At 40.2% G+C, this 13,178-nt stretch overlaps 1 protein-coding gene across 6 annotated transcripts in view; it reads right to left on the bottom strand.

Moving 5' to 3' along the window:
* Positions 1–314: 314 nt before the first annotated feature.
* Positions 315–13,178, bottom strand: part of pde4ba (phosphodiesterase 4B, cAMP-specific a) — a 629,295-nt gene continuing 616,431 nt past the window's right edge. For all 6 annotated transcript variants that reach the window (XM_072574073.1, XM_072574074.1, XM_072574075.1 and 3 more), the window contains 4 exons: positions 11,237–11,391; positions 10,998–11,120; positions 4,863–5,045; positions 315–3,930 (listed from right to left, as the gene is read on the bottom strand). In XM_072574073.1, coding sequence (XP_072430174.1) covers positions 3,541–3,930; positions 4,863–5,045; positions 10,998–11,120; positions 11,237–11,391 — 851 coding nt within the window. In that variant the 3' untranslated portion in view covers positions 315–3,540. The remainder of the gene's footprint in view (positions 3,931–4,862; positions 5,046–10,997; positions 11,121–11,236; positions 11,392–13,178) is intronic.

The raw sequence follows: 13,178 nt of genomic DNA, 5'->3' as shown, positions 1-13,178 counted from the left end.
ATGCTATAATGTGACTGTGGAAATCAGGTTTGGAATTAGCTATGATATATCCATAGCCAACACTTACTGTGCAGGTTCCACATGAACAATGACTACTTGTATGTGCCATTAGAGTGATGTAAATTCTCATTGAATCACAACCCTCCACACAAGGCAATAACATTATAACAGGAGAAGGTTGGAAAAAAATGTTAAAAAGCCTTAGTATTTGGAAAAATAATGAAAATCCATCGCACTGGACTTATGGGGTGCAAAAACACCAATGGTGCTATTTAATAACTTTCAAAATTCAATAAAATTGAAGGAACATAAAATATATCCATGCTTTTGTTTAATCACTTCATATAAAAATTTCTTAAAAGGTTTCTGAACACAATATACAATACTATACCATACATTGTGTGAGACTGAGAAAACATTAAGGAAATTGCCACCCGAAACATTGCAATGTTTAACAGACATATAAACCCATTGCTCATGCAGACGTTCCAATCTGCTAAACCGTTTTTAACACAATTTGGACCAAAAGCTTATATGCAGTTTACAAGATACTGACATCAGACAGGAATTATTTTATTGTTTTGCAGCTTTAAGTTCCTAACAGTTATCCCAGACATTGCTTCACAGTTGCACATTAAATAATTTTAGATTGTAACCTGTGGTGGACTAGTTTAGATAACTGAAAAAAAAACTTGACACAAATATTTTTAATTTCTGGGTTCCATATGTCTCTTTATCACGACTGTTCAGGTTATACTATATTACACAATAATTAAAAAAACAATGGCAAGATGATGAATACTCTCACCTTGAATTTCCTACACAGTAACACCACCACTTTACCGGCAATGTTAATGCATAAATTAATAATTTACAATAAACATTACAATATGTACATGATATAAATACATGGCTCTAAATAGAAATGGACATGCTCTAAGAATGTAATTAGCAGTGTTGTACAAAGGATGGCACACTGATAACATAAACTGAATTTAAGCATAAATTAAAAAGATAGGTGCAATCAAGTAAATAGCCTCATAGCCTTACATGATATACTTAAATGTTTACTAGTGTCTCCCAAATAAACTCTTGTGGCCATGTTTCATGTTCTAAAACTGTAGCTGGCACCTATACATTACTTTCTTAGATGATAACAACAAATAGAAACAATGGGCAGTGGCGCTAGTTGTTAGAGGAACAAGGAGTTTCAGTGAAATACTGGCAAGCCAACTCATGGCCTTGAATTATGCGACTATTCAGAGAAATGATTCCTTTTGAAGTGGATACTAACGATTATGTCTAACATTAATGGTTACAGAAGTAAAAGACTGGGCATGCTGGGGACCTGAATAAAACAGAAAATGTTGGAGATACTTGGTAAGTCTGGCAGCATCTGTGAAGAGACAGAGTTACCAATTCAGGTTGATGACTTTTCATCAGTATTTTCATCTATTAGCTCTGCTTCTCTCTCCAAAGATGCTGTCAGAACTGCTGAGCACATCCAGCAATTTCTGTTTTTATTAACGATGCCTACCACTGTGTTCATTCATATCAGTCTGTTTCAAAAGTACAGTCATAAAAATATACACAACCAAAAAGCCATAGACTATTCTCATCCTGTGAATTTCATTTTGAAGAGTGGAAAGAAAATGACAATCTCCATATTTCCCCGTCCACATGATAATGATCAGCATCGATTGTGATACTTAGACCAAAATTACAAGAATAATTTGTTTCTCTTTATTAATACCTACAGTTAATCAGTATTATTAATGATGAATTTTCCAGCATGCATTCATGATTTAGAAAAACAAGAAACCCTCTTCTGAATGAATTAAGACATTTTATGCCAATCATTAAGCTGGAATCCAATAGTTGAGAGGTTACACTGAAATTATAAAATTGTTTATGAACACCAATGTCTTTACACAGGGAAAGTTCCAGCTCACAATGATTTATCCATTGTGCAAAGCTGGAGATTGTCATGGCAACACTTAAATGCCATTGCTGAATGTTTCCAGTAGATAATTAAGAAGAGATAAAAATAATGCAAACTAGTATCTCAGTAATTGAATGCCATTCGAATGTCATTGATATAGAAGGCAGAGTCAGTATTTCATCTCTAGTACTTTTTCACTTTTTTGTTTGTCAAATAGAGATTTCAATTCACAGAAATGTAACACTACCCTATTTCAGGCATCGAGTATTTTCACTAAATCTGGTGTAAAACAGGAAAATATCCTTGACTTTGTGTCAATAGCAAGCCTCAACCACTCCCTCAGAAGGACAACCCTAACTGCACTAGTTTAAAAGTTAAGTATGATGAACAAGTCAATTTTTATTATTATTCATTATGGATGACAGGTATTTTTCACCTATGTGATCTTGAAAATCTTTTCACTTCCCAAAGCAGCCATTAAGGTCACTTTACAGTGTGAATTTGCCAACTTAAATGCAAAGCACTGGATATGAAGATAATTTTCAATGGCACGGTTGAGATTGTGCTAAATTTGTATAACTTTGGAACCAGCAAAGGGGAAACTTTCAACATAAGTCTGAGTTAGATTTAAACTCATATTGTAGAAGTGAGATGCCACGTTCAAACCTACTGAACGCAGTCAATTTATCACCTGTATACTTTCAACAACTGAACGTGTAATGATTTGGGACTGAAATTTGTTTTCACATTGCTTAATAATAAAAATATAATCTAACCCAATGTTAATGTGTCTTTCCACCTATAAGCAGGACTGTGGCAGTCTGTAATAAGTAGGTACTCAAAATCTCCCAAAATACCATTTTCTTTTAAAAAGCTAGGTATAAAACGAAAAATGTTCATATGGTTGAAAATCTTTTTGGGACTTTTTTTTAAAATAGGCTATGGACAGTTAGTCCATTTTTACTTTCAAAGCAAAGATGCACCAAAGAATAAATTTTCAAAAGCATATATTGCCATACTATGAAGGGAACCGGAAGACTTTGTTTTAATTTCTCTTAACTTTCAAAAGAATTATAAATGGATTTGTTCATGTACTGTTCTTTATGTGTAGAAAAGCTTTGTTAGGATTTTAGTAAATTGTGTTCAAATAAATAAAACACTTTTGGAAGGACAAAAACATTTTTCAAAAGGCACACAGTCCTAAGACATAATTTACTGAACAAAGAACAGTTTCCTACATAAAAAGCTAGTTTGTATTATTGAGACTGTCATACAGTTTCAGTGTCTTGCAGTATGAAATCTCTCAGTTTTGTGTCATCCATGTGCATGCTCATCCCCAATTAAATTTTAGACGGTTTTTGTCCACCAGCTTCAAATAAGCATGGCTTGCAATTAAGCCAATACTTCAATACAGTACTTTCAAATGTTTCATCTATCTTTGGTCCTCCAATCTTGCCGTCAAGGTTAATTGATCAACTGAACCAGAATGGTAAGCTTTCAATTGCAAAACCTTGGGTTTAAAACCAACATCATAGGTTTTTCCCCTAGAGATTATTTGTGCACGTGACAATAACTAAATGTCCACTTTTGTAAAATAGTTACGTATCAACAGGTGAGGTGTCTTCAGTTAGGGGATCTGCTTGTGTCTCTTCCACCTCAATCTCCTGGCTTTCTGGCTCCAGTGCAACAAATATCTTTGTTTCACAACTCTGGCAACTACTGTCCTCTTCTCCCTGACTCATTTCCTCTTTCTCAGTCCCTTCTGAATCTTCATCTTCTTCCAGCGTGAGCTCAAACTGGAATTTTTCAGTGGAATACTGACCTTCTTTTTCTTGTTCATCTGGGGAAGGGGATGGGCTCTGGGGAATCATGCTCTGATACCAATTCCTGTTGTCCTCCAATGTGTCTAATATATCCTGAGCATCAGGGTGAACAAGGTCAGCCCATGTTTCCCACAAAGGATGTGCAATGTAGTCAATGAATCCAACCTAGGCAAAAATATCAGTATGTAATTAAATTAAAATTAATTCCATATCGTCTCAAGAAACAATGTATAAATATTCCAAAGAACAGAATTAGAGTATAACTACAGATTTTTTTAATAATGTATAACCAAAATGCAGCAAATATTTCAACGTAATTAAATGAATTGCATTTAAAACAGTGGAATACAGATCCATAAGTATTAAAGGGAAAAGACTAGCTTATTGGTTCAGCAAGAATCGACTAGCAGAATGTTGTCAAACAAAAGTATTCTTTGTGAGAATGAGCAAAGGATCTTGAAGTACAGTTTACAACCTAATGGACAGATGATAAAATATTAAGTTAAGTTAAGAACAAATGCTGGAGATAAAAGACAGCTACATCTTTTTTTATAAATTAGTAAACCTAACCCAGTTCCTCACTATATAACAGAATACAGAGGCTAGTGTTGGACAGTTATTCATCAGCCTAAAGGGAAATGTGCACCAAATGGGCCAAAGGATCAACATGGACCCCTGTTCTTTCTGATTCATATTAATGACTTGGACATATGTACACAGGGCATAACATCAAACTTCTCAAATGTCGCAAATTAGATTATGCTAGATTATAGCAAACTACAGGATGAAAGACACATGAAATTGGCAGAAATATAAAACATGAAATGCAAAGAGGAGAAATGTGAAGTGATGCATTTTGCAAAAGAGTGAACAGGCAATTTAAATAATAAAATAATAAATAAAGGATGCAGTTACACACAGACCTGGGGATTGATGCACACAAATCTATGAAAATGATAGGTTAAAATAGGAAAGGGATCCCTTTGCTTTATAAACAGTGCCATATAGTACAAAAACAAAAGAGGTTATGCTCATGATAAAACTGTCCACAAAATATATGAACTTTTTACTGGAAAAATACAGTAGTTATCATCTACCTGGGATTTTTCAACTATGGCTGTATGTTTGTCACACATTGGACTGATTTCCATGCCTCGTTCCCGTTCTTTGTCTCCCTGGTGAAAGAATTCATCCATAATTCGATCTGTCCATTGCCTATACAGCTCTAGGGATTTTGTGGGATTGCTCAGGTCAGCACAGTGCACCATATTGCGAAGAACCTGGAACCAATAATTTGGAAGATTAGTTAGACTCTTCCAAAACAAAATATCACAGACCTACCTCAAAATGACACCCTCAATCTAGGCAGACTTCCCTAGACTATTTAGCTATCATGTCAATGAGAGCAGCAAACCTAAAATTTTGATTTTGTCCCAAATCATTGGGATGTTCCTTTGTGTCTGAAAGATACTCCTAGCATTGACTCACCCAGGCATGAGCAGAGAAATTAGGGAACATGTTGGCTTCTTAGGCTTCCAAATATGACACAGAAAATTCCTGAACTACTGTCAGCACATTCCGATTTAAACCACATCATGTTTAGTGTGGGGTAAAAGGGGAGAGATAAAGACCTGAATCTTGTGAGGAACAGCACTCACCAAGGTGAGCTCTACATTTCACACATCCATTCCAGGCACGTATAGAAACATGGTATGTACCTGAATCCAACTGCTCCTCCTAATACACAGTAGTCAAGGGAATTCAAACTACATTTTTTTTAAGGCAGTAGATGCTTTATTCTGTAAAGTTTAAATGCCCCAAGGCCAACAATTGTTCATTATCCCACAAATGGCACTTTGTTTAGTGTGAACCACTCACAGATGGTGATTACCCTAACCCAAACCCCTCACAGTGAGTCCACCCACATACTCCGACAGGAGCCAGACTCCCGTCCCTCACCTGCCCGACAGGGATCAGCCCCATTTTTGCCCCAAAACTATGATTAGCCATTACCAACAGTGCTCTCCTCCCTTGTTCATCCTTGAAAATTTCTCAACCGTTCTCTCTCCCCTATTATCCAAGACAATGCCATCTGACTCTAGTTGGACAGAAACCAGAAATTACAAAAAGCATTATACTTTTCACTTTCCTGTTATTCTGGTTTCAATTTCCATTTCAGAGGCAGACCATATAAAAATGGAAATTTCCATCACAACTGACGAAAAAGTTTATCTTCCAACTGCTTAAAGCTCCAGAATTTAAAGACTGACCTAGCGAAATGCCAGAGGAGGTTATGTTATGGTTTCCTTCAAGAGGAACAAATCAACTTCTTTTGTTGGATGGTGAATTTTACACCACTGGTTCCAAATGTTGGGATGCTCATGGAAAAGTAGGACAGTTCATTTATGTAAATGTAATCAGTCATGTGCATAGTACAATAAAATGGGTGGAATTTGTTCTGTTCCTGGGAGCAGAAATCAAACTAGAGGAGGAACCTAATGGCACAACAGACCAAAAATCAGAATCTTGGAGAGGAACTTTCACAATGAAGTCCTTGGAACTTTAAAGATGGATCAAATTTCCCAACAGGGTGGAGAAAATGGAGACTGTAGATGCTGGAGATCAGAGTCGAGAGTGTGTTGCTGGGAAAGCACAGCAAGTCAGACAGCAATTGAGGAGCAGGAGAATCGGCATTTTGGGCATAAGCCCTTCATCAGGAATGAGGCTTGTTAGCCAGGGCTGAGAGATAAATAGGAGGGGGTGGGACTGGGGGGAGGCTGCTGAGAAAGCGATAAGTGGATGAAGGTGAGGGCGAAGGTGGTAGGTCGGGGGGAGTGACAGATATGTCTGGAGGGCGGTGCTGATTTGGAGGCTTGGGACTGGGATAATATGGGGGGGGGGAAGGGGAAAAGAGTATCCCGTGTGGTTGCAGGATCCCATGGCAGAATATGAGGTGTTCCTCCTCCAGGTGTCGGGTGGTAACAGTTTGACGATGGAGCGGCCCAGGACCTGCATGTCCTTGACGGAGTGGGATGGGGAGTTGAAGTGTTCAGCCATGGGACACAGTGAGGTTGGTGGGTGCAGATGTCCCAGGGATGTTCTCTGAATCAATCCGCAAGAAGAATCACTTCAATTCCCCCTTCCACTCTGTCAAGGACATGCAGATCCTGGACCTCCTCCACCGCAAAACCATTACCACCTGACACCTGGAGGAAGAATGCCACATATTCTGCCTCGGGACCCTGCAACCACACGGGATAAAATTTGGATTTCAACAGCTTCCTCATTTCCCCCCTCCATATTATCCCAGTCCCAAGCCTCTAAATCAGCACCGCCCTCCAGACCTGTCCATCACTTCTCCTTCACCTTCATCCACCTAACACTTTCTCAGCTACCTTCCCCCAAAGCCCACCCCCCACCCCCATGTATTTCTCAGCTCCAGCCCACAAGCCTAATTCCTGAAGGGCTTATGCCCGGAACATTGATTCTCCTGCTACTTGGATGCTGCCTGACCTCTGTGCTTTCCCAACAACACACTCTCAACACAAATTTCCCAATAGCAAGCAAAGTTCCTTTGCATACTCTTTAAAAGGTCTGCTCACCAGAATGAAATGCCACTTGCCAATTTTGTTCTCCATGAGTAAGGAATATTTGCCTTCTGATTCTCAAGTGCATAAAACAGATGTGCAACAAGTGTTAGTTAGCTCAGTTGGCTGGATGACTGATTTGCATTAGAAATAGAGCAGCTTCAATTCCTGCACTAGTTGAGGTTGCCATGAAGGACTTTCCTTCTCATTTTGCCCCTCACACAAAGCATTGTGACCGTTAGGTTAAGTGACCACCAGCTGTTTCTCTCTGATGAGAAAATAACCCAATGATCCACTGAGACTATGCTGACTTTGCTAAGGGCTCTTGTGGTGCAGTAATAACTAACATTTGAACCCAGAGGTCTAGGTTGAAGGCTTAGCTACTTCAGAGGTGTGTCATACCACAGCTGGACAGGTTTGTTTCCATGAAACCTGTAAGAGGCATGCAGTAAGTGAACTGTACTTGTTAGATTTTGGAGTGAGTAGCTAGTGCTTTATCTTGTTTCATATGTGTTGATCCATGCCATGCCATGACTGACACTGGGTAGTGTAGTCCAAATTGCATGAAGCATGGAAGATGACTGAGCTTAATGTTCCGGTACAGCAATTGAAAAGCATTTGGTCTATAAAAGTAGAAATATTTTGGCAAAGTAGCACAGAAGGTTGGTCAGACCATATCTACTGTGCTGTTTATAGTTCTGGTTGCCTTATTTGAGAAAGGACTTAATTTAATTGAGAAAAGGCCCACACTACCAAAGGTATTATGAGGGATAATGAGACAGGGTTGGCCTGTACCCATTAGAGCTCAGAAGAGTAAGAGGGGATCTTACTGAAAAATGCAAAATTCTGAGGGAATTAATATGGTAGATGCTAAAAGGATGTTTCCCCATGTGGCAGAAACCTGAAATGGGGGGAAGTGACCCCCCTTCAAAATAGAGATGAAGAGAATTTCTCTTTTTCCCGAGAGGGTCATGAGTCTGTAGAACTTATTTCTCAAAGACTGGTGGAGGCAAGATCGTTGAATATTTTTAAGGCAGAGATTGATCCTTGATTAACAAGGTTGTCAAAAGGATACTGAGAGTAGGCAGGAGAGTGGAGTTGAGGTCACAATCAGATCAGCTTAGATCTTGTAAAATGATGGAGCTGAATGGCCTATTTTTGCTTGTGATTTGTATGTTCACATGCATCACTTCCGAGCAGCCAAACGACGTTGCTGGCTTACAGGGGATGTGAGCCTGTCCACATAGAACATAGAACAATACAGCACAGAACAGGCCCTTCAGCCCACGATGTTGTGCCGAACATTTGTCCTAGATTAAGCACCTATCCAATTGTCACTTAAAGGTCACCAATGATTCTGACTCTGCCACTCCCACAGGCAACGGATTCCATGCCCCCACCACTCTCTGGGTAAAGAACCTACCCCTGACATCCCTCCTTATACCTTCCACCCTTCACCTTAAATTTATGTCCCCTTGTAACACTCTGTTGTACCCAGGGAAAAAGTCTCTGACTGTCTACTCTATCTATTCCCCTGATCATCTTATAAACCTCTATCACGTCACCCCTCATCCTTCGCCGTTCCAATGAGAAAAGGCCTAGCACTCTCAATCTATCCTCGTACGACCTATTCTCCATTCCAGGCAACATCCTGGTAAATCACCTCTGCACCCTCTCCAAAGCTTCCACATCGTTCCTAAAGTGAGGCGACCAGAACTGCACACAGTACTCCAAATGTGGCCTAACCAAGGTCCTGTACATCTGCAACATCACTTCATGACTCTTGAATTTAATCCCTCTGCTAATGAACACTAATACACCATAGGCCTTCTTACAAGCTCTACCCACCTGAGTGGCAACTTTCAAAGATCTATGAACATAGACCCAAAGAACCCTCTGCTCCTCCACCTTACTAAGAACCATACCGTTAACCCTGTATTCCGCATTCTTATTTGTCCTTCCAAAATGGACAACCTTACACTTGACAGGGTTGAACTCCATCTGCCACTCCTCAGCCCAGCTCTGCATCATATCTAAGTCCCTTTGCAGCCAACAACAGCCCTCCTCACTATCCACAACTCCAATCTTCGTATCGTCTGCAAATTTACTGACCCACCCTTCGACTCCCTCTTCCAAGTCATTAATAAAAATTACAAACAGCAGAGGACCCAGAACTGATCCCTGCGGAACTCCACTTGTAACTGGGCTCCAGGCTGAATATTTACCATGTACCACCACTCTCTGACTTCGACCGGTTAGCCAGTTCTCTCTCCAACTGGCCAAACTTCCCACTATCCCATGCCTCCTGACTTTCCGCATAAGCCTACCATGGGGAACCTTATCAAATGCCTTACTAAAATCCATGTACGCTACATCCACTGCTCTACCCTCATCCACATGCTTGGTCACCTCCTCAAAGAATTCAATAAGACTTACCCCTCACAAATCCGTGCTGGCTGTCCCTAATCAAGCAGTGTCTTTCCAGATACTCATAAATCCTATCCCTCAGTACCCTTTCCTACCACCGAAGTAAGACTAACTGGCCTGTAATTCCCGGGGTTATCCCTATTCCCTTTTTTGAACAGGGGCACAACATTCGCCACTCTCCAGTCCCCTGGCACCACCCCCATTGACAGTGAAGACGAAAAGATCATTGCCAACGGTTCTGCAATTTCCTCTCTTACTTCCCACATAATCTTAGGATATATCCCATCAGGCCCAGGGGATTTGTCTATCCTCAAGTTTTTCAAAATGCCCAACACATCTTTCTTCCTAACAAGTATCTCCTCTAGCTTACCAGTCCGTTTCATACCCTCCTCTTCAACAATACGGTCCCTCTCATTTGTAAATACTGAAGAAAAGTACTCATTCAAGACCTCTCCTATCTCTTCCGACTCAATACACAGTCTCCCACTATTGTCCTTGATCGGACCTACCCTCGTTTTCGTCATTCTCATGTTTCTCACATACGCATCAAAGGCCTTGGGGTTATCCTTGATCCTGCCAGCCAAAGATTTTTCATGCCCTCTCTTAGCTCTCCTAATCCCTTTCTTCAGCTCCCTCCTGGCTATCCTATATCCCTCCAACGCTCTGTCTGAACCTTGTTTCCTCAACCAAGGTTCCCTCACACAACCATCTCTTTCCTGTCTGATAGGTACATACATATCAAGGACATGTCGTATCTGTTCCTTGAAAAAGTTCCACATTTCAACAACATCCTTCCCTGACAGCCTGTGCTCTCAATTTACGCTCCTCAGATCCTGTCTTGCAGCATCATATTTACCTTTCCTCCAATTGTAAAACATGCCCTGTTGCACGCACCTATCTCTCTCCATAACCAAGGTGAAAGTCACAGAATTGTGGTCACCATCACCAAAATGCTCACCCACTAACAAGCCCATCACTTGTCCCGATTGTTTACCATGTACCAAATCCAATATGGCCTCCCCTCTGGTCGAACAATCTGCCAACGGAGTTAGAAAAGCTTCCTGGACACACTGCACTGCACAAACACCGCCCCGTCCAATCTACTTGATCTAAAGAGCTTCCAATCAATATTTGGGAAGTTGAAATCGCCCATGACTACTACCCTGTGATATTCTTTACAGAACAGGCATCCTGACTGCTATGTATCATGGTACAGACCTGTATTCTATCTGTGTAATTATCAAGTAGTAAGACTCCCGAACTGGTCACTTTTTTTGTTTCCACCATGGTCTTGAGGTCTGCTAATAATGTCATGTGCTTTGACATGTCAGTGGCCAACACCTAGACAGGGGAGAAAAACAATGAACATTTGAACAAGTCTTATATTTTCTCAAACAACCACAAAGATGTTTTCATAGGTCATGTTTCCAGGCCTAATCCAGGACCAGTTTGCTTACCATCTCAATAACCATCTTTCTCAGCATCTGCCGTTGTTTCTTGGTAAGATTTTGAAAGATGTCACAGGAATCTTCCTGCAGAAGTTTAAAACCCACAGCCAGATGGTGATTTTCTAACACAGACTCATCATTGTACATCAGTGCTAACTCAGAATCTGAAATAACAAGTAAAAGAAAAATAAGTGTACATGATGAAAAGAAGTTGAAAAGCCCCATCTGTTGTTGATCTGATGTGAACTAGGGTAACATTTTTTTGAAAGGATCAATAGAGTGTACTGGCATGTTACATTACTGATGGAGTGACGCAGATACAATGCTGCCCCTCCCCCAGCTACTGTATTTACGAGTGGTTCTTCTCAATGGAGTCAGAGGAAAAAGCAGAAATCAATATCATTGTAAAGGCTTCTATAGCCCCAGCTATAAAGCAACATTACCAGAACCATGGGAGTGATCACTTTATTCAGCATTTCAGTTCAGGTGCATGGCTCACCATACCAGAAATCCTCAACTAAAGACACATGAACTTTACCAACAGCTTAGACATAGCCAATATACAGCCACCTTCAGTGCTTGTGTGCTACGTTCAACTGACAACCATGTTAAGGAAAAGGTCTACTTTGACCTTTATGAGGTATTCACTGCATTCCAAAAGATGATTAAAAAATCATCCTCTGACCAACTTTAATAGAGGAGTCAGCCATAACTCACGTTCCTGTGTCAAACTATTGGGAAAACCAAGGTGAGTAAAACAAATGGCATTTTCCTGCCGACATATTTGAATGTTGATAAACATCCAACCAACACCAAGAAATTGCAACACCCCAAAAGTCAAAGAAAGAGTACAGATCACTGTCTCAGCCCAAAGGAGCATGACCAAAGAAACAAGTGTCTAGTGAAGCTCACAGCCAATCTAGAAAATGTTGACACAAACTTAATTCCAGAAACGTGGGATCAGATTAAATTAGCTGTACTAGACACTTGCATCCAGACAATTAGGTTCAATATCGTTGATAGAAAGACTTCTTTGAAAAAAAAGTCAATGCTGAAATATGTGGCCTTTTTGAACATAAATTAGCAGCCTTCATTGCCTGGTGTAACAACTCAAGGCGGCAAATAAAGGCGGCAGCATTTCAATAGCTCAAGGCTGACAGCCTGAAGACAATGATTGAAGGTAAAGGAGATGTGGGAAGAAGCGAAAACCTGAGGGTTCCAACAATATGCTGACCTCTGGACATGCACAGTTTTATTTGAAGGCAATTAGGTCTAATTTAGACCAAGTTCAATGGAAGAAAATCGCCTTTCTCTTGTTAATCATAAAATTATCATTTGATAATGCTGGAAAGAATATTTTAAAACACCCCCAGCATAAATTCACATGACTGCTGTTTCTCTCCAGGCTATTCCTAGTATCCTGAAATAGAATCCATAGGTGAACCACCATTGATAGGGGAGCTGCAAAAAGCAGTCAAACTAATGAAAAGCAAAATCATAGGCAGTCCCCAAAATGGTATTCCAATTGAGATCTTCAAAAGTTTTTTCTCACTTGAAGACTCTAAGCACTCACTTCAAAGCTTTGGTAAGAAACTAAACTCAACTCTCCCTGTGGAATATGGCATACAGTTGTGGTCACCACACTACCCGAAGAATGTGCATTGTTTGGAGAGGGCAGAGAGAAGGGTTTCCAAGATGTTGCCTTGTATAGGGTGTTTTTAGCTAAGAAAAGGTTGGATAGACTGGGTTTGTTTTCACTAGAATGCAGGAAGTTGAACATCCTAACCCTATGCCCTCTAGTTCTGGACTCCTTCACCCCAGGGAAGAGACTTTGTCTATTTATCCTATCCATGCCCCTCATGATTTTATAAACCTCTATAAGCTCACCTCACAGCCTCTGACGCTCCAGGAAAAACAGCCCCAGCTTATTCAACCACTCCCTATAGCTCAA

The sequence above is a fragment of the Chiloscyllium punctatum genome, chromosome 7 (genome assembly GCF_047496795.1).
Source record: "Chiloscyllium punctatum isolate Juve2018m chromosome 7, sChiPun1.3, whole genome shotgun sequence".
Lineage (NCBI taxonomy): Eukaryota > Metazoa > Chordata > Chondrichthyes > Orectolobiformes > Hemiscylliidae > Chiloscyllium > Chiloscyllium punctatum.
This window is presented reverse-complemented; position numbering and strand designations above follow the sequence as displayed.